The sequence below is a fragment of the Sminthopsis crassicaudata genome, chromosome 3, assembly GCF_048593235.1.
Source record: "Sminthopsis crassicaudata isolate SCR6 chromosome 3, ASM4859323v1, whole genome shotgun sequence".
Lineage (NCBI taxonomy): Eukaryota > Metazoa > Chordata > Mammalia > Dasyuromorphia > Dasyuridae > Sminthopsis > Sminthopsis crassicaudata.
In genome coordinates this window covers 474,357,392-474,378,119 of record NC_133619.1, presented here as the reverse complement: position 1 = coordinate 474,378,119, position 20,728 = coordinate 474,357,392, and the positions used below count along the sequence as shown (strand labels likewise).

Sequence of the window (20,728 nt, the reverse complement as noted above, 5' to 3'; positions counted from 1 at the left end):
AGGAGGACATGGTGTGTCAATCTAAATTATCCAGATTAAATATCCAAAACTATGCAGTACTTGGCATATAATTAGTTCATTCATTCATTCTATGCTTTACTTCTCTAGAGTAGATACAAACACTAACTTCAGTCATATATGCATTGAAAATTTAGTTGTCTGTCTGTTCATCTAACCATGATTCTATTAATGTATCAAAATCTATCTAACTTTTATCTATCTTTCTATTTTTCTAATTTCAAGACTGAATCTCCCTATCTCATTCATTATGAAGGTTCAGAAGCTACTCATAGCCAGACCAACTACAGACCAACACAGAAGCTTTATCTGTTCTGTTTTGGACCTGAAGTTATTTGCCCCCTCCTAAGGCAGCCTGATAGCCCTCCTGCATGCATTTTCTTTTCTGTGATCCCATTATACCCATGTTGGACTTAGTAGCTACACCTGATCAGCACAGCTCAATACAATTTAAAACTCCTGAGTTCAAGAGATCTTCCAGCCTCAATTTACCTTGCAACTGAGATTATACGTGTGTACTTCCACACCAGAGAATAATGAGTATTTATTAATGCCTAATATGTAGATCATCAAGCAAAATGTTTTGGGAGATTAAAAAATAAGAAGGTTATCCCACTGCTCATAAAGCTTTAGCCTAAGTGTAAGACACAAACATGTATTATTATGCATAATACATAATATCACAAAACAAGTATTGTGGGGGAGAGCAAAACAAAGTTTGAAGAGAGGGAAAGGAACAAGGCATTCTTAACAAAGAAAATTACTTGATAGCAAAGGCAGGATTATGGAAGGACAACATTGTATCTTGGGAAAACGCTTTGGCCAGAGTTTGAATGTGTGGAAGGTTAAATTAATAATGCAGAGAATTGCCCATTTTGTCAAGATCTTAAAAGATGAAAAAAAAATGGATAGGCTTTTGGAAAGCATTTACTGTTAATGAAATGTAACTACCACAGGTAATAATGAATTCGATGTTTAAGGGGCACCACAGGTCACCCATGTTATGTTCTTCCAATTTCTGTTATAAAAATTTATATAATTAACTTTTTAATTTATAATTCCTTTTACTAGTATTCTGTAAACACGAAAATTGACATTGACCTTTGTAATCACATTTTATCCATGTCTGAATTTTAGACATTTATGAAAAAATTTATCTGTAGTCTTTTTACTTACACTGTGAATTCCTTTAAGAGTAGGGGTAAGTTTTAGCCTTTTTTTTTTTTAATTCTCCAGCACTTGGGCCCATGCCTGGTATAGAAGATGCTTAATAAATGCTTGTGGACTTAACTACATTGGGAGAAAAAAGGCTGTTAAAAGAAGGGAAAGGATGTTTGCTTGGGATGGGCAAAGATAATGATAACTAGTAATAGAAGACAAAACTACTAAATTTGTGTTTTGTTTCTGTTTTCTCTGTCAAAAAGAATGACTTTTACAAATTACAAAATTACAAATTACAAAATACAAATAACTAACAGGGAATGAGACACAAGCTAAGTAAGGACACAAGAGAGCACCTAAGGGCTGCCCTTGCTGAATTAGGTCACCTGGACTAGATGGATGATATATTCTTAGGATCTGAAAGAATTAGCAGAACTAATTGCTGAGCCACTGATGGCAATGTCTGGAAAATCATGGGAAATAGAGCTAGGAGAAGGGACAATATTTTCCTGATTTTTTTTAAAGTGAAGAAAATAGAGTCTGCAGACTAAATTTTAGAAGAGATTACTAAAGAGATAATTAGTAAACCTCTCTCTCTCTCTCTCTCTCTCTCTCTGTATATATATATATATATATATATATATATATATATATATATATAGCTGGTCATTACAAAGAGGTAGCTTGGTTTTCCCAACATCAGGTTTAGCAACAATAATACCAATTTGGCTTCATTTTCTTTTTTTTGACAAGATAAGATTGCTAAATGAGTAGATGAGGGAAATGCAGTGGACATAATTCACCTAAGTTTTAATAAGACATTTGATGAAATATCTCATGCTATTTTCATGGAGAAAATTGAGAGAAATAGATTAGAAAATAATACAGGCAGATTTCAAACTGGTCAAATACCTGGAATCAAAGTATATTTTTAGTGGTGATATAGTATTAATATAGCATGCTTATCAAATTAGCAAATGATACAAAGCTAGAAGAGGTAGTTAACACAGGACATGACACAGTAAGTACCCAATAGGATCTTGGAGTGGGTTGAATCTAATAAGATGAAAGTCAAAATGGATGAATGCAAAATCTTGTATTTGGGTATAAAATTATCTTTATATACATATTATATATATATATATATATGTGTGTGTGTGTGTATATATACAAATATATATATATATATGTAAAGATAGCATATATATATGTAATATGTGAAGCATGATTCAACAGAAATTGTTATGAAAATGCTCTGGGAATTTTAGTAAATACTTAACTCAATATGGGTCAGTGATGTGATGCAGCAGAGATTTTCTCAGTATAGAGAGGTGACAAATTCACTTTACTCTCCTCTCATCAGACCTGATCTGCAGTATTATGTTTGTTTCAGGCCACTACTGGATAAGAAGGAAATTTAAAAGCTAGAAAATATCCAAAGAGGGCAGCTGGAGTTAATCATATGAAGACTGGCTAAAGGTATTAGAGATGTTTAGTTTGGAGAAGACTCAGGGGGGGAAATCTAATAACTATTTTCAAGTTTTTAAAGAGCTGTTATGTAGAGGAGGTATTATAATTTTTCTGCTTGACCCCAAAGGACAAAGCTAGGAGAAATGGATAGAAATTGCAGAGGCCAATTTAGACTTGATGCTGGAAAAATTTTATAATAATTCAAATTGCCTCAAAATAGAATGATACCTCGAGATGATAGATTTCCTTTCATTTGATGTCTTCAAATACATCCTGGATGCCTGTTTATTGGGTATGTTTTAGTGAATCTTTCATTCTCATATGGGTTGCCCTGGATGATCCCTTCTGATCCTCAAATTCTGTGGTTCCAAGATATGGGAGTATCTCACTCCAATACTGGTGAGGCTTAATGATGGGGAGTGAAAAGAACAAGGTTTTCTCTGTACTATAGAAATGTGATGTTTTATAGCATTATAAAAATAGTAATCAACTCACAATATAATCAAATTCCAGATACAAAAAGCTTCTTTTAAAGAGATTTTATTTGACCAGTGGTTCTCAATTTGGTATTATAGTGTTGCTGTTGAGTCATGTTGGACTCTTTGGCAAATCTCATTTTGGAGTTTTCTTGGCAAACATGATGGAGTAATTTGCCATTTCCTTCTCAAACTTATTTTACAGATTAAAAATTGAGGCAGAGTTGAGTGACTTGCCCTGAGTCATACAGCTAATAAATATCTAAGGCCAGATTTGAATTCATGAAGAAATCTTCCTGATCCCAGACCTAGTACTCTGTCCACTGTGCCACCTAGCTGTCCTGTTGTAGTAGTGCAGAGATAAATCATCATAATATTTGGGGGAAGGCAACTGAAATCAAAGCAAATCTGGCAGTCATTCAAAAAAATTCATGATTTTGGCCCTTTATTATGATAAGAGGTCAAGGTTACATCTGCCTTTAATAGACTCTGCCTGGAACAGCTTTTATTTGTCTAAGCAAAGCAGTGATCATTGGAAATTCTCTGGGTTTTGGAATTCCCAGAGTGCTCAGCACCTGGATGAAGGGATAGCATCAAGTATGAAGTACAGAATACAGAGAGAGAAATAAGCCCAATGGAGCAATTTCAAGGTTATTTTAAGCAGTCAAGAATTTATTTATGTATATCTACTAGCTTAAAGGAGATTTCCAGGCTCTAAATGTTAACCTCATATTGGAGGATCAGAGATCCAATATTATACCCTAAACATCTATTGAGCATCAGAGTATAAAGAGTATTGTTCTCTACACACTCAGGGAACTTCAAAGTACAGATATAACATATTCCCACCTTCATGGATCTTTTAGATTGGCAAATGAATGTGATAAAAACACTGTCAGCTATAATATACAATTTTGCATGCAAATTTAAATTGATTGTTCAGTAATCTTAACCATATTATTATTGCATCAATTGTCAATTGTTAAGTGATTAGACTTAAGACAGAACCAAAAATTTAGAATAAGAAATTTGGAGTTCTATTCCCAGCCCAGTTACTATTCACTGTATGACTTTGAACAATTCCTTTAACTTTTGTGTACTTTACGTGTTTCTTCTATAAAACAGGAATAATAATGTTCACTGTTCCCTCATATTGATAAAAGGAGAAATTTGATATTTCATTTATAAGAACTCTGAGATGTAAATATGCTATACACAAATTTTCAGCAGATTGGCTCAGTAGGACCAAGTCTTTCCAACATACTATTGTCACCAATATTTTCCTAAAACTCAGATCAGATATGGCATACCACTCCCTTCCCCCATTTATTCAGGAAATTTCAAGAGCTCCCTAATAAATAGCTAGTCAATCATGAAACATTTATTAATGCCAGGCACAATCATCTACAAACAAAAAATCAAGAACAAATACTTCCTTCACTTTAATTTTGGAATTGTGCACTCAATGCAGTCTCTGAAGGTAAGACAAAACAAAGTATGGATCACTTCTCTGCTGCTTGTGCTAATTTTTGGTCTAACAATTAACACCAAAAACAGTAGGTATTCCATCAGCCAGCACCACACCAACCATATGTGGAACCATCAGTTACAACAAATAGTGAAGTTTTAAATGCTGTAGATAAATTCACTTCCTTGGCAGTATACTTTCCAGGAATGTCCACATTGATAATGAGCTTGACTCACTCATTGACAGAGCTAGCTCAGTGTTTGGAAGGCTGAAAGGAAAGGATGGGAGAGAAGTATCAGACTGACTACCAGACTGAAGAGCTATTGTACTGGCATAATTGTTGTATGCCTGTGAAACCTAGAGAGTTTACCTGTACCATGCCATAAAACTGAATGGCTTTCATTTGAATTGTCTAAGGAAGATTCTCTCAAATTTCCTCAAACATTAATGTAAAGTACTGTGCTAAGGGCTGTGATAAAAGAAAGATAAAATGATAGTCCCTGCTTTCAAGGAGCTCAATCTAATGGAGCAAACAATATACAAACTTTATACAAATAAAATATATGCAGGATAACTTGGGAAAAATTCAACAGTGAAAAGGCAATAGATTTAAGAGTTGGCTTCCTATAGGAAATGATTTTTTTTTAATCTTACAGGAAACAAAGATGAGAAGGGGATAGTTCTAGGCATGGAGGAAGATCAGTGAAAATGCTCAGTCAGGAGATGGAGTATCATGTGTAAGGAATAGCAAAAGAGCCAGTGTCATTGGATTATGGACATGATGGAAGAATAAAATGTAAGAAGATTAGGAAGATAAGAGAGAAGCAGGTTATAGAACCTGGAGGTAACAGGGAGAATTGAAGTTTATTGTGTTGGGAGGAAATGAGAGAGAGAGAAAATGAACAGAAGGATAGAATGATGTGGGCAAAGACTTGAATGAGGGAGACTAACCAAAAGTTTATTTAATGCCTTAGTAAAAATAAATAATTAAATTAAACTAATAACAAAATAAAATAAATTAAGTAAATGTAAATAAATAAAATAATTAAATAAACATATTCTTCAGTGTGTAGTGGGTTGAGCCCTTCACAAACGATGTTTTCCTACATTCCTAATCTTCTTACATTTTCTCTACCCTCTCTATAATTCATATACTTCTTGGTCTACTTGCTCTTCCTCACAGAAGATGCCCCAATTCTCATGTCAGCACCTTGACATTCACCACACCTACAGTTATCTCCCTCCTCACTTAAAATGCCACTTTCCAATAAAATTCCTTTTCAACCCCCTCAACTTCTGCTGCCTTTCATAAGATAACTTTTGTCTAAGGTTACCTTATGTCATTTATGTACCTATTTATATGCATTTTGACTCCTCTCCCCTTGAGGGCAGGGGTGATTTCTCTGTGTTCTTATTTTTCCTTATAATCCTATTTTTATTGATTGCTTGATACTATTATTTATTTAATAATACTATATGTCAGGCATTACTTGATACTCATGCCTACATAATGTGAACAGCCTATTCTAATCCACCAGTATTTGCAAGTATTTTGTGTGTATATGTGTGAATTCTTGGTGCAAGAGCTTCCTGTAGTGGTTTATGTTTTGGGGAGGCAAGGGGGAGGAGGCTTTAGGCCAACCCCATCGTGTTACGGATAAAGAAAATAAGGTCCAGAAAAAAAAAAAAAAAAAGAATGATTTAACCAACTTCACATAACTAATCAATGGCAAAGGCAAGATTTTAACCCTGCTCTCCTGTGTCTAAATCCAAGGCTCTTTCCACTTACTCCACCTTGTTTCTCTTGTATTATTTAATTTGTGAGAGGACTAGACAGAGCCAAAGAAGAATATTCGAAGCACCATAGTTATGGCTTTCTAGTAGCAAGGACTTCAGACAGTACAATCTGGGTAATCTTTACATAAGACCTTCTGGGAAAGTTCATGCTAGATCATCACAATTCTGGCCAGAAGAAAAATAATAATTAACATTTATATAACACTTTGAAATTTCAAAGTGATTTGCTCAAAATAATCCTGTAAGAAAGGCAAAACTAATATCATTAGCTTTTAAAATATGAAAAACCTGGGTCTAGAAGAGATTGAGAGAGGTGCATGATCAGAGAGACTATTTGAATCTGCATTTTTTTGCAGCTAAGTTAAATATTCTTTTCAGAATGCATATCCTAACAACTTAAACTTGTAGAATGGCTGAGCATTATAATGTACTTTCTTCACAGCAACATTTGAAAGACATTTTAAATATAGCATGTGAAACATAACCATAATGCTCTTTTGTTTTATCTCTAACAGATTTTTACAGTATAACTGTATTAAATATATTTCCAGGAAAACTTTTTACGGGTTGTACAAACTTCAAATGTTGTAAGTAACATTTTTTTCAGAACATTCTGTATATCATTTTAATAAAAAAGGAGGACTAAAGCTATGCTAAATATATCTTTCTATCTATATCTGTTTATATGTATATATACTGCATATAATATATATAACATGTCATATATTTACAAATATATACATACATATATATATGTATGTATATATATACACTAGATAATAAAAATTTTAAATCTGGCAAAAGATCATATGATTTACTTAGCCACTAAACATGAAAAATAAAGGATTTCAATTTTTACTGAGGAAGAAAAGTCTCTTCCATTTTTAGGAAAGTAAAGTTCTTTTAATCTTTTCTCTTTAAACCAGTGACTCAGGGTGATAATAATTTTTATTGTTCAATTCAAGGACAACTTTAGGTCAACACACTTTCTTAAAATGCAGGGACCCTGATTAGATGTGCTAATAAGGATGAGACTAGAAATAGGTATAGCAGAGGGATTACTTTCTAACTCTTGGACTTTGTACTCCAGTTACTAAGTTCCAATAAGGATATGGAGTATTCTGGGAGGACCAGCATCTCCAGTGTAAGGACTTACCAGGCTAGTCTCAGGGCTGCTCGTCCACCTCTCATCCAATTCTCACCTATGGCTCCAAAAATCGCTAGCATGCACAGTGACCATACCCAGATATACACAGGCTGAGGATAACTAACTGTTCTTAAATCGGTCAGTGATTTAGGGGGATGTCTACCCAAGCATGTGAAGACTTCTGAAAGAATGGACAGATGAGAACAATTTATTCCAATAGTCAATAAGGTGACTGAAGCACGCATTTTGGAATGCTTTTAGAACTAGGTCAGACAGAAAAGACTCCAAGATTATTCCCTCCATTCATGATCATTCCCAGTGATTCTAATTTTTATCTTGCCACTGGATTCCATGACTTAGGAACTCTGCCTCCCTTAAATCCAATTCACCTGGAAATCAAGACATCCCATGATGTCAATGACCTTCTTCAAAAGGAAGGACAGCCAACCATTCTGATGCATTATATTTGCCCTGCCTTATTTTTAAATAATAGCACTTCTATAAACTCAAATTAAGATGAAAATAATTTATTAAGTGCCCACTATATACCAGGAAAAATGCTAACCTCTGCAGATACAAAAGACAGTCCCTTCTCTCAAAGAGCTCATAGTTTAATGGGACAAACTTTTGTATAGAAACAAGATATAGGAAGGATAAGTTAATGATCATCTCATAAAGAAGGCACTAAAATAATAATATATACAATGAGTGATTTTCCATGATTCTATGATTTCCATGATTCTCCCCCCCATCTTTGTTCAATTTGGTTCAATCCAACAAAACTCTATCAAGATCCTGTTATACACAGAGCACTATATTAACACAGACTTTTCAGCAATAACTATATAGGTAAAACATCACCATTATAAGTAACATTTTCTAACACAAAAGAAAATAAAAACTGTCATCCTGGTTCCAATTGACTTCCATGTTGTTCTATTTGTAGGTATCTCAGTCACAATTGTATTACCAATCTCAGGCCTGGAGTATTTAAAGATTTACATGAGTTATCATGGCTGTAAGTATCCCAGTTCCTATTTTCCCAAATATTATTTCTAGGACCATGACATCATGTAGCTTTTTGTTTTTGTTGTAACGTCATTCGTTTTTATTTATTTGGTTCCATATAATCTAGACTTCTACAAAGTCACACCAACAAGTATTTATTAATCAATCACTTGCCAGGTAAAGGCACTGTGCCAAGCACTAGAGATACAAATACAAGCAAAATGATAGCCCCTATCCTCCAGTAGCTTACATTCTATTAGAGAAAGTAAATAGAAGGAAAGAAAATATCTATGCAGATAAATAATAGTTGTATCCAGAAATTTAGGGATGCCTTGTCTGAGCTGTTGAGAATTTAAGATTCCCTTATTTCCTTATATTCCCTCAATTGTTACTGACCTCTTCCCAAATTACTTTGTCTTTACTTACAGCACTATATAGAACGTAATAAAGTGCATGTTCAGTAGAATGTAAACTATCTTAAGTTGAATATAAACTCCTTGAAGGCAAGAACTATCTTGTTTTTGTCCGTGTAGCCCTAACATCTATCACAGTGCCTTACACCCTGTAAGTCTTTTATAAATATTTGTTGAACTATGTTGATTTGAACTGTATTTACTATCAGACGTCCCATATTTCTGGCTCTACCTCCAACATTACAAAGCAGCCTCACAATTAACATCTGTTCCCCTGCCACTACTACCAAGTTCTAGTTCTGTCATTATCAGGAATAGAAAAAGGCACAAGGGATCTGAGGACTTCCTCCCCTTCCTCATTTTGATTTTGGTTTCCTCAAAATATGACATAGTACCAAAAACAACTTTCTACTTCAATTTATCTTTTCAATTTCAATTTATCTTTCTCCCTAATCTTATGGAGCTCTGATTTAAGTTTCCTCAAAATATTACCTACTTTCAAAATAATTATATTAATCCATTAGTACCAGAGTAAGAGAGATTAGATTCTGGTCTTCTAATGAGGGGGAAATGACATCATAGTTAAAAGTAAAGGGATGAATGCTAGAGTTTTTCTCATACATTGTGAATATGAGTATACTTCTTTTATTTTTTCCTCTCATATCCATCCCTAAAAACTGTGTAGAAGTTATTTAACATCTTATCTAATATTTGCTTGTACAACCTATAAGAAAAACACTATATACTTCTACCAATACATTTCCACTCTTATTTAGCTATCTTAAAAGTGCCGAACAAAATTTAGGAAGTAATTGTAGTAATTAACTTACCATAGGTGCCCAGCACCATCTGTTTCTTTGTTCCTTTTTTAAAGTTTTATTTTTAATGGTTATGCTTCTCAAATGACATCAGATCCCTTTGGGGAAATAGACCAGTCATAAATGCTAAATAAAATGTAATTTCAGTTCAACACTTAAAAAGTAAAGGAATCATTTATCCCTTGTTAAGAATTATTTTCTAATACTATTTTTTTTTGCAATTTATAAGTATCATTAACACTGAAACTTCTTAATTATGTTTTTTTGTCAGAATTCTAGATGACAACCCAATAACCAGAATTTCACAGCAGTTATTTATTGGATTAAATTCTTTGTTTTTCTTGTAAGTACAAATTCATTTCTCCATCTGTTTCTCCATCAGTAGTACCTGATTCAAATTTACAGAGGTTCAATAACATTTTCATTAATAAGTCCATACTTCACAAAATCTCCTTCACTGATGCCATTCTTCTGACCACCCTATAAAGGGAATCAGAGTCCGAGGGGATAAATTGTTTTCTTCCCAAACCCAATGACTGATATTCTTTCAGTCCACTTTGATTTGATTTTGGTTTGAGGTGTACTCTTATTTTTCTTGGCTAGCCAGGCTACCAGTGTCCATTTTTCATCTATTTAGTGCTTAACTGAAGATCCTGGCTCCCACACAATTTTTCTTCATAGTTTCAAAGAAAACAACCGAAAATAGTCCCCACAAATCACTTTAAGCAAAGCATTTTCCTCCCAATAGTGCTGATAGATAGATAGTACCTATATTCAGGGATGTATTGGTAAATATTTAACAACCAGATGTCTGGGGAGCAGAAATGTATGTATGACATACTCTTAAGTTTAATCTTCATTATTGATATTTTCTCCATAATTTTCTTACATCTAGACAAGCAACAAAATAATAAATCAAGCCTTTGATTTGTAGTACTTGCCTATTTTCAAGATGTAATGATCCAATTTAAAAATCTGGCTCTATAAAACTCTCGAATCCATAAACATTTAAAAATGTGTTTTCATTTTCATTTTCATTCATCCACTGTATGCCTCAGGGCAAATCACTTATCTTTTCTGAAGTTTAGTTTTACAATAAGTGTCAGAGACTGAACCAAAATTCTGGTCTCTCAATTCTAAGCTCAATTTCAATTCCACTACATATCCAGGAAAAATATGCCTCTATCTTTCAAAACAAAACCAACAAAAACCTGCTGAAAACTGTACTTTTTCCAGTCTTTGTTAATGCATAGTATTAATGCATGTTTCTTTACTGTAAAAATTACATATTATTTGTCCATATGTCAAAGTAAGTGCTGCATTATTATGAATCATATCTTCCATCTTAACCTGCATGAGAGATGATTTTCTTTACATTTTTCTCTTTGTGGCACTTGAGTTTGAATGCCACTCCCAGCAGAGTTCCTGAAAACTTGGAAATTAAGCATTCCCTTGCTATGTAGTTTCATTTCATAAAACTGAACCAGATGGTACTTTGACCCAGGTTATATATCACATTTAGCCATTCTTAGTTTATTTTTCAAAGTCTGGTACTTCTTTTTTCAATTATATCAGATAAAGACCAGTTCAAAAATATTTATTTTCTTATCCTAAAATAGCTCTTTAAAAGGCATTGTGAGGTAGAAGATAGAGAGCTGGCCCAGGCACAGAGAAGACCTGAGTTTAAATTTTATATCTGACATCTACCAGCTGTTCAACTACCTCCTACTTCATGTGTCCCTGAGGCAAGACTCCTACAGGGAGCAGGGATAGCCTTAAATATGCATGTGTAAGTCCTGCTAGCAAGATTTCTACCTTTTACTGCACCCACTGATCTCCATTTCAAAGTGAGAAGGGAAATGAAACTTTCTGTTGACTCTGTGCCTTCTCCTGCTTTCTCACATGTCTCTTGGGGAAAAAAAGAGGGAAATTGGTAGAGAGTAGGATTTATACCTGTGCTAACTTCTGACTAATCTCCAATCTTCAGAGTAGTGAAATGGGACCTCCCATGGGACCAAATGACCATGTGCCTTCCATTGCATGTTGTACTTGTTTCCAATCTCATCTTCCAGCCTCCTCTGGGAAGAGGAATAGTTACTTCCACTCATTGATGAACATCTTCATATCTGTCATACCCTGCATATTCAAGTGATTCTGAACTTCTGTAGATCAGCTTTCCAAACACTATTTCCCATCCTGCACCAGACAGTTCCTTATTCCCATTCTTTTCAATCCTCCCACCCTCAATCTCAACCAAATACTACCCATTCCTTCCACTGTGCTCTCTGGATTGTCTGTTCCTTAAGAGACAAACTTGCTTTTCTTTTAAATCTTGAGGGAAAGTCCCCTCTCCTACTTCTTCCATATTCTTTCTGTCACTAAAACCTGATTCTTCCCCTACCCCTCAATGATACAACCTCCCTAACCAGGCTTTCCAATATTAGCTGTACATTGTCTCATTTCCTTAGGTCAAAGTTGGAGAGTTGGAATACCTCTTCCGCCCCATTGCTACTTCCAGGTTTTCTCTTTACCTCTATCACTCAGAAACCTGTATTCCTTTGAAATGCATATAATTCATATTACCATACAATAATGGTAATTATTATCAATACAATATTACCATACAATATAAATTCTAGTACTTATTATCTACAGTTCTCCAGATCTTTCTTTTTACTGACTCAATAATAACTTTGGTTTGTGCCTCATAATTTGTTATCCTTTTCACATTTGCCTTATACTAGGGGACTTTAGTATACATATTAACTCAAACTCAAACATCCTGACTACTCATTTTCTCAGTTACCCATTTTCCATGACCTACTCCATTATCTTTTGAAAGACAAAGGCATTGTATTTTTCCTGGATATGTCATGGAAAGAACAAAAGGCCTGTGATTAAGAGACCAGAGTTGTGGTCCAGTCTCTGACACTTAAATGTAAAACTAAAATTCAGAAAAGATAAGTGGTTTGCCCTGAGGCATCCAATGGATGAATAAAAATTAAAATTAACACTATATTTTTCAATGCTAATGGATTCAGAGTTTTGCTAGAGCCAAATACCCTTGATTTTGCCACAAATAGACTACTACCATATTCAAGAATTCCCTTCTCTAACTAATTTATTAACTCTCCACCTTTGCTACTGTCTCTGTCTTCACTTTATAGATCTTTCTCTTCCTCTACACCATGTCCTTATAATTCCTCAACCCCTCAATTCTCTCTTAAGACATATCCACTATATCAATTACTTTCCTCATCATAGCTCCTCATCTGCCTCTCAGCTTTGTTGTGAGGATAAAATCAGATTATATTTATGAAGTGCTTAGCATTGTACCTGGAACTTAATAAGTGCTTAATAAATTGCTTATTCCTTTTTCTTTCCCTTTCCCTTTCTTTTTTCTGAGTCCTTGGTGAGCCATTTCAAAACTACAAACTCCATATCATATCATGAACTGTGCCCCATCAAGCCTCACCTGGATCATTCCCACCATCTGCTGCATTTGCTCCTTTTAGACATGTGGCTAAACAAACATGAGAAAAAATCATGCTACCATTTTTACTGAATCCATAACAAATTAATTATACATAACTTAAATTGAGCACTCACTTCTGCTGGCCAATACTTCTATACTTCTCTTATCAGTTTATCCACAATAGTTCTTCCAAACCCTTTCATACCTTCTTAAATATTCCATGACTCCTCCTATCCCTAATCTCTCAAATGAGAACGTTGCCTCATCTTTTACAAAAAAAAAAAAAAGAAAGAAATTGAGGCCATTTGCTGAGAGCTCCATCTTTTCTCTCTTCTGTAATTTGTCTGTAATTTCACTCCATTGCCTTCTGCCACTTATGTCCCCCTTCAACCTTATCTCACAGAAACAAGGGGTCTCACTGCTTACCAAAGCTCTCCAACTCCACTAACACTAGAGATTCTGTTCCATCCTGTCTCCTCCAACAGATTTCCTCCATTGTTATGTCCTCTAACATTTATGTCTAATGTTTCCTTGTCTACTAGCTCCTTTCCTACTACATATATCCCCAAGTATTGGGCATTCTTAAAAAAAAAAAAAAAAAACTCACTTGATCTTTCTGCCTCTACTATCATCCTGTATCTCTTCTGCTCTTTATAGTTAAATAAAAAGGCCATTTACAATAGGTGTCTCCATTTTCTCTCTATATATTCTCTTCTTAACCACTTAAAAAGGTTTCCAATCTTATCATTCTACCAAAACTATTCTCTTCAAAGTTAATCACTGATCTTTTAGTTGTAAAATCCAATGGCCTTTTTTCAGTCATTATTTTTCTTGATCCTTCTGTAGCCTTTAATTATTGATTACTCTTTTTTATATTCTCTTCTCCATAGGTTTTCAGGTTATCACTTTCTCCTGGTTTTCTTTCTACCTATCTGATGACTCCTTCTCAGGCTCTTTTGTTTTGCTTGAGGACATTAGATTTTTATTTCTAATTAATATATTCCTTTTATAAAGGTCTATGATCAATAACCACTTGGAAGCCCTCCCCAAGGAGATGTGTAACTACATGCCTCATCTTAACTGGATGTAAGTAAACATTAAAGTTCTAATTGTTTATTCATTCAGTCGAATAAATCACAAGTAAAGTGATGAAATTTTTATCTTTACAATAACAAACTTTGAACAAAAAATAAACCTGTAAATATTTATGTTGGTGTTATTGTCTAGAACTGATTAATCATGTTCATCTCTTTGTGATCTCATTTGGTGTTTTCTTGGCAAAGATACTGGAGGAATTTGCCATTTCTTTCTCCGGCTCATTTTATAGATGAGGAAAGTGAGGCAAACAAGGTTAAATGATTTACCCAGAGTCACATAGCTAAAATTTCTGAGGTCAGATTTGAACTTGAATCTCCTTCATCTATGGCACTATCTAACTGCCCTAGACAGTTTTAAAATTTGTGAACTTAATCATGAAATAAAAACATTTCAATATACCAAAAACAAGCAAGAAGAAAGAAATTATGTTGTAAAATTCTGACTTTAAGAAAGCAAAATATGAAATTTATCAAGACAATAACAAAACTGCTTATATCACCTTCTATGTTTATATATTTTTCTTCTTCATATTTAAAAATTTTATTGCTGCTCTTTTAACATATCCACCAAATAAAATATTCTCAGTTATGTCCTTTAATTTTTCATCTCTACTTTCTGTTTCAATTGCTTGCTTTGACAAAAGCCTGTAAATGTACAATGTGTTGTTCAAATTACTGTAACTTTTCAAACAAAAAACAAAGTAGAATATGAGTAAGGATACACAATAGTACTTAATCACCTTTAAAAAAAACTATTTTTTTCCTTTTGAATAAGTTATATCCTTCTACAGTTATATATTCTAATCATGATTACTCTCTTACCAAATCTCAACAATAATTATAAGATGAAATATGTATCATTGTATTGGGAACTCTAATTTTTCCCATTTCTAATCTTCACTTTGTATTTTTCTCTACATATTTCTGAACTCTAGAGCTGCCAGGTAGCACAGTAGATAGAATGCTATATAAATAGAGCAAGTCACAACCTCCCAGTTTCTTAGACTTTAAAATAATGGAATTAGACTACACAACCAACCATCAAATATGCTTCTTTTCATCCTTCACTTATTACTTTAGTTTTGTCTTTGAAGGTCAACAGAATGTCTGTTTCCCTTTGCATGGCAATCCATTTATTATTTTATTTTTAATTTATGGAATAAAATAAGCATTTTCACAACATAGTACAACAAAAATGATTGTACAGGAAACAAAAATCTATTATACACAATTTGCTTTTCCTTTCAAATAATAAAATTATCATGTAAATTTCTTTTTTTTCTTCCCTCTTCCAAACCCTCAACCTAGAGAAGGCTACCATCAGCACAAAAAGGTTTATATGTAAAACTATTTTATATACTTCTATTATCAGTTATTTTGCTAGATGCAGATAGCATCTTTCTTCATAGATCCATTGTAATTAATTTGGATATTTATAGTAGTCAAAATAACTTATTCACTCAAAGTTCTTAAAAATATTGCTGTCCCTGTATACAGTGTTCTTTTAGTTCTGCTCATTTTACTCTTAATTATTTAGTGCAGGTCTTTCCATGTTTTTCTAAAATTATTGAGCTCATCATTTCTTATAGTATGGTAGTATCCTAGCACAACTGCATACCACAACTTGTTCAATCATTCTCCAACTGATGGGCAGCCTTGCACTTTCTAGATTTTTGCATCAGAAAGAAAGCTGCTACGTTTTAGAATATATAGCATATTTTCCTTTTTTCCTAATTATCTTTGGAAATAGACAATAACTGCCATGATTTCTCTTATCTTCATTTTCCTGGACTCTCTACTCTGGATGATGTCTATATTATCCACTTCCTTCCTAAAATGTGGTTCCAGGAATCAAACATAATTTTCTGGATGTGTTCTGATCTTGGTAGAGAATAACAAGACTGTGCTCTCCTTTGCACTAGAAAATTGTGAGCCTAGGTTGGATTATTATTTTTTTTTGCTCAATATTGACTCACGTTGAAATTTTAATCTTTTGAAACCATGAGTCTTTTTCACGTAAATTCTTCTTAGCCATACAAGTTCCATCTTATATTTGTAAAGTTGAATTATTTGAGCTTGTGTAGTATTTTATTTTAGTATTACTTTTAATTTCATCTTCTTAGTTTCAGCATTTCATTTAAACTGACTAATATCCTGAAATAAAAGGGGAAATGCTAATTTTTCATCTAATTGTTCTTTATGGCATGAGAGCCTCCAAGAAGAAGATCCTGAATGAGCTTCATAGTGTAGCAACTCGTTCTACCTGCACACATACAGTTCCCATCACCTTCAGCAGACAACCAGACTCAGGATACCTTAGGAATCTTAATCCTCTACAACAATAGCTTATAAGCCCCCATCAATGTGTTTCCCTTTCTTAGTTGACCTGAGACGCAATTAGTTCAAAACAAAAGCATTTAATGAATCAAGGGAAAAAAATCCAGAATATCCCTTCCCCCCTCACTACCAATAGCGCCATAAACCTAGGGTATACTCTCCTACAAGTACACATAACATTAATGGGAAGAATAGACACACATAGTAAGCAGACAGGGAAAGTTACACACAAGGGATTAGTGTGACAAATAGAGAAATATACCTATAGTATAGTATAGTATAGAAGAGGAATTCATACCTTCATGAGAATTTCCTATCCCTTTATTATCCAATTATCCTTATAGAATTCTAGACCATGGAACTTAACCACTTCCTTTGACTTTCTTTCCTAAGGTCTAGGTTTTCTATTATAAATCCTAAATAGGTACTTTGTTTCTTTCCCTCTTCTTTCTATTTTAGTAACAAATTCTTCATTGTGGAATGATTTCTTTATTGTTTCCTACATCTTTTAAAAAATGTAATTATCACAATAAGCAAGTCAAGAATTTATTGACCGCTTTGTTTTTGGCAGAGAGAAAACCACAACAGATGTCCAGATTGTTGAAGTCCCTCATCACTACTATAGCAATACTTTCTGCCAAAATTGTAGACCATTTCCTGAATTTCTTACCTATGTTATTTCCTCCACTTAATGGTTTGTGGTATATTTCCAACACAATATGATTTCTCTTCTTTCTCTCTATTGATCCTCATCCAAATGATCTCTGATATACTTTTCACTCTGGTTCCTGAATTTTCTAATATGAGTAAGAAATATGCAATGCTACTTAATCATCTTTTAAAAAATTATAATTCTATATATATTCTGATCATGACTACTCTCTTACTAATCTCAACAATAACTATAAGATGAAATATGTATCATTGTATTAGCTCTAATTCTTCCCATTTCTAACCTTGACTTTTTATTTTTCTTTACATATTTCTGAGTTCAAGGGATGCTAGGTGGTACAATAGATTGAATGCTAGGCTTGGAGTCAGGAAGAGCTGAATTCAAATCCAGCCTTAGAAACTTACTAATTGTGTGACCTTGCACAAGTCACCTAACTCTGTTTGCTTCAGTATTCTCATCTGTAAAATGAACTGAAAAAGGAAATGGCAAACCACTTTAATTTTTTGCTAAAACTTATACCCCAAATAAGACCACAAAGAATTGGATATAACTGAATAACGAAAATCTAAACTCATGAGCTTTATGAAGGGAAGGAAACCAATCATTTATATAGTATAGATATAGTGCTGGGCCTAAAGTCAGGAAGATTCATCTTCTTGAGTTCAAATCTAGCCCCATCCACTGACTAGTTGTACAACTCTGGGCAATGACTTAACCCTTTAACTCAGTTTCCTCATCTGCTGAACTGAAAAAGAAAATAGCAAACTACTTCAGTATCCTTGTCAAGAAAACCTCAAATGGGGTCACAAAGAATCAGACATGACTGAAAAACAACTTAATAATAACAGCAACTGGAAGATATATTCAGTACCAAGATAGCCATAGACAATAAGAGCTTTTTTAAATGTCATGGCATTAAGAGCTAGAAGGGACCTCAGAAATCAACCAAATGTTAAAGATTCATTTGAATTTTTTTTCCAAGACTTGTGTCAGCTTTACCCCTGCACCATTATACCTACTCCAGGATACCCCCCCAAATAGAGATAAATAATAGGTTCAGAATCATGCCATAATATATATAATCACTTCAGTTAGGTCTGAGGGCATATGCAATTTTTCAAGTGGCCTGAAAACCTGGCTGATTACCACTTATTTTTAGGAGCCTCATCTTCAGTCTTCCCTCACTTTCTATATCAAAGTCCTCTTAGGGGAAAACCCAGCCCTCTAGGGAACCACATTGAGATTTGCCCACAAACTGCATACTTTGACACCATTACACTTGGCTCTGCTTCATTATTACTATTCTCTCCGATTTCTTACCACTAAACTCTAAATCAGTTTAGTTGCTGACCTAACACTAACTCTATCCACATTCCATTTTCTGCGTTCTTCCTACTTTACTCTTGAAATACTTTATTCCAAGTCCCCAGAAGATGCTAATCCCAGGCTAATCTATAGGTAGCCTCAAGAAAACTCTAATATGCATATATGTAATATGTTATATACATATGAGTTACTTGTTTGTTTTTATTTTCCAACATTCATTTTTATTTATTTATTTTATTAATTAAACCTTTTTATTTTTCAAAACAGTGGGAAATTCTTCAACATTAGCCCTTCCAAAACCTTGTGTTCCAATTCCCCTTTCCCCCATGCCCTTCCCTAGATAACAAGTAGTCCAATATATGTTAAACATGGTAGAAATATGTTAAATCCAATATATATATATATATATATATACATATTTATACAATTATCATGCCACACAAGAAAAAAAAAGAGAAGAAAATAAAATGCAAGCAAACAACAACAAAAAGACTGAAAATGCTATGTTGTGAACCACACTGAGTTCCCACATACCTCTTTCTGGGTATAGATGGCTCTCTTTATCACTAAACAATTGGAACAGGTTTGAATCATCTCATTGTTGAAGAGAGCCACATCCATCAGACTTGATCATCATATAATCTTCTTGTTGCCATGTATGCCGTAAGATTTTGTGCTCTTGGTTCTGCTCATTTCACTCAGCATCAGTTCATGTAAGTCTCTTCAGACCTCTCTGAAATCATTCTGTTGGTCATTTCTTACTGAACAATAATATTCCATAACATTCATATATCACAATTTGTTTAGCCATTCTCCAAATGATGGACATCCACTCAGTTTCCAGTTCCTTGCCACACAAAAAATGCTATCACAAACATTTTTGTACATGTGGGTAGGTCCCTTTCCCTCCTTTAAGATATCTTTGGGATATAAGCCCAGTAGAAACACTGCTGGATCAAAGGGTATGCACAATTTGATAACTTTTCGAGCATAGTTCCAAATTGCTCTCCAGAATGGCTGGATCCATTCACAATTCCACCAACAGTGTATCAGTGTTCCAGCTTTCCCACATCCCTTTCAACATCCATCATTATCTTTTCCTTTTACCCTGTTAGCCAATTTGAGAGGCGTATAGTGGTATCTCAGAATTGTCTTAATTTGCATTTCTCTGATCAACAGTGATTTAAAGCACCTTCTCATATAAATAGAAATAGTTTCAATTTCTTTATCTGAAAACTGTCTATTCATATCCTTTGACCATTTATCAGTTGGAGAATGTCTTTTATTCTTATAAATTTAAGCCAATTCTCTATATATTTTAGAAATGAGGCCTTTACCAGAACCTTTGAATGTAAAAATGTTTTCCCAATGTATTACTTCCCAATCTCAACATTCATTTTTGTAAGATTTTGTGTTTCAAATTTTTTCTCCCTCCCTCCTTTATATTCCCTCTCCCCAAAAGCTACTTGGTATGCTTTTAGAGCCCTGGTAGTCACCCATGGCAGGAATTAAGGGCAGCTTCCTAGCTTGCCTTTCAAATTGATCATTTCTCAAATCTAACTCCAAAAGCTTCACTTTACAGATAAAACATGACCAAGAAATGGACTTGCCTGAAGTCACACATAATAGTTGAATTAGGGTTCAAACTGAGCTCTTTGAAGGAGGATAAACTGAACCTCAAATCCCAGCTATTATACTTACTATGTGTGAAAACTGAGCAAGCCACTCCTCCCTGTCAAAACTTCAGTTTCCTCATCTTTAAAATAAAAAAAAATAGATTATGGCCTTCCAAGACTACATTTGTGATTCTATGTTCTCTTCCAGTTTAAATCTGTCTTCTAGAGGCAAGTAAGACAAGGTAGAGGGTTGAGCATCTCCCATTTAGAAAGCAACAGAAGCCCTAGGGAAGCCTTTGCCCCAGCAATTGTTAGAAGATTCTTCTGGCTGTTACATGTTCTAGGAAACTCTCCCATGTTCATCCTTCAGATCCATCCTCCGTCTTTGCCTCAAACACTTTTCAGACAGTATACACTTAACACAGTGC

General features: G+C 34.0%; 1 protein-coding gene across 1 annotated transcript in view; it reads left to right on the top strand.

Annotated features, from left to right (window-relative positions):
- Positions 1–20,728, top strand: part of RXFP2 (relaxin family peptide receptor 2) — a 94,369-nt gene that overhangs the window by 49,860 nt on the left and 23,781 nt on the right. Inside the window, exons 6-9 of the mRNA XM_074302219.1 lie at positions 6,906–6,977; positions 8,484–8,555; positions 10,048–10,119; positions 14,266–14,337. Of these exons, the coding sequence (XP_074158320.1) occupies positions 6,906–6,977; positions 8,484–8,555; positions 10,048–10,119; positions 14,266–14,337 (288 nt within the window). The remainder of the gene's footprint in view (positions 1–6,905; positions 6,978–8,483; positions 8,556–10,047; positions 10,120–14,265; positions 14,338–20,728) is intronic.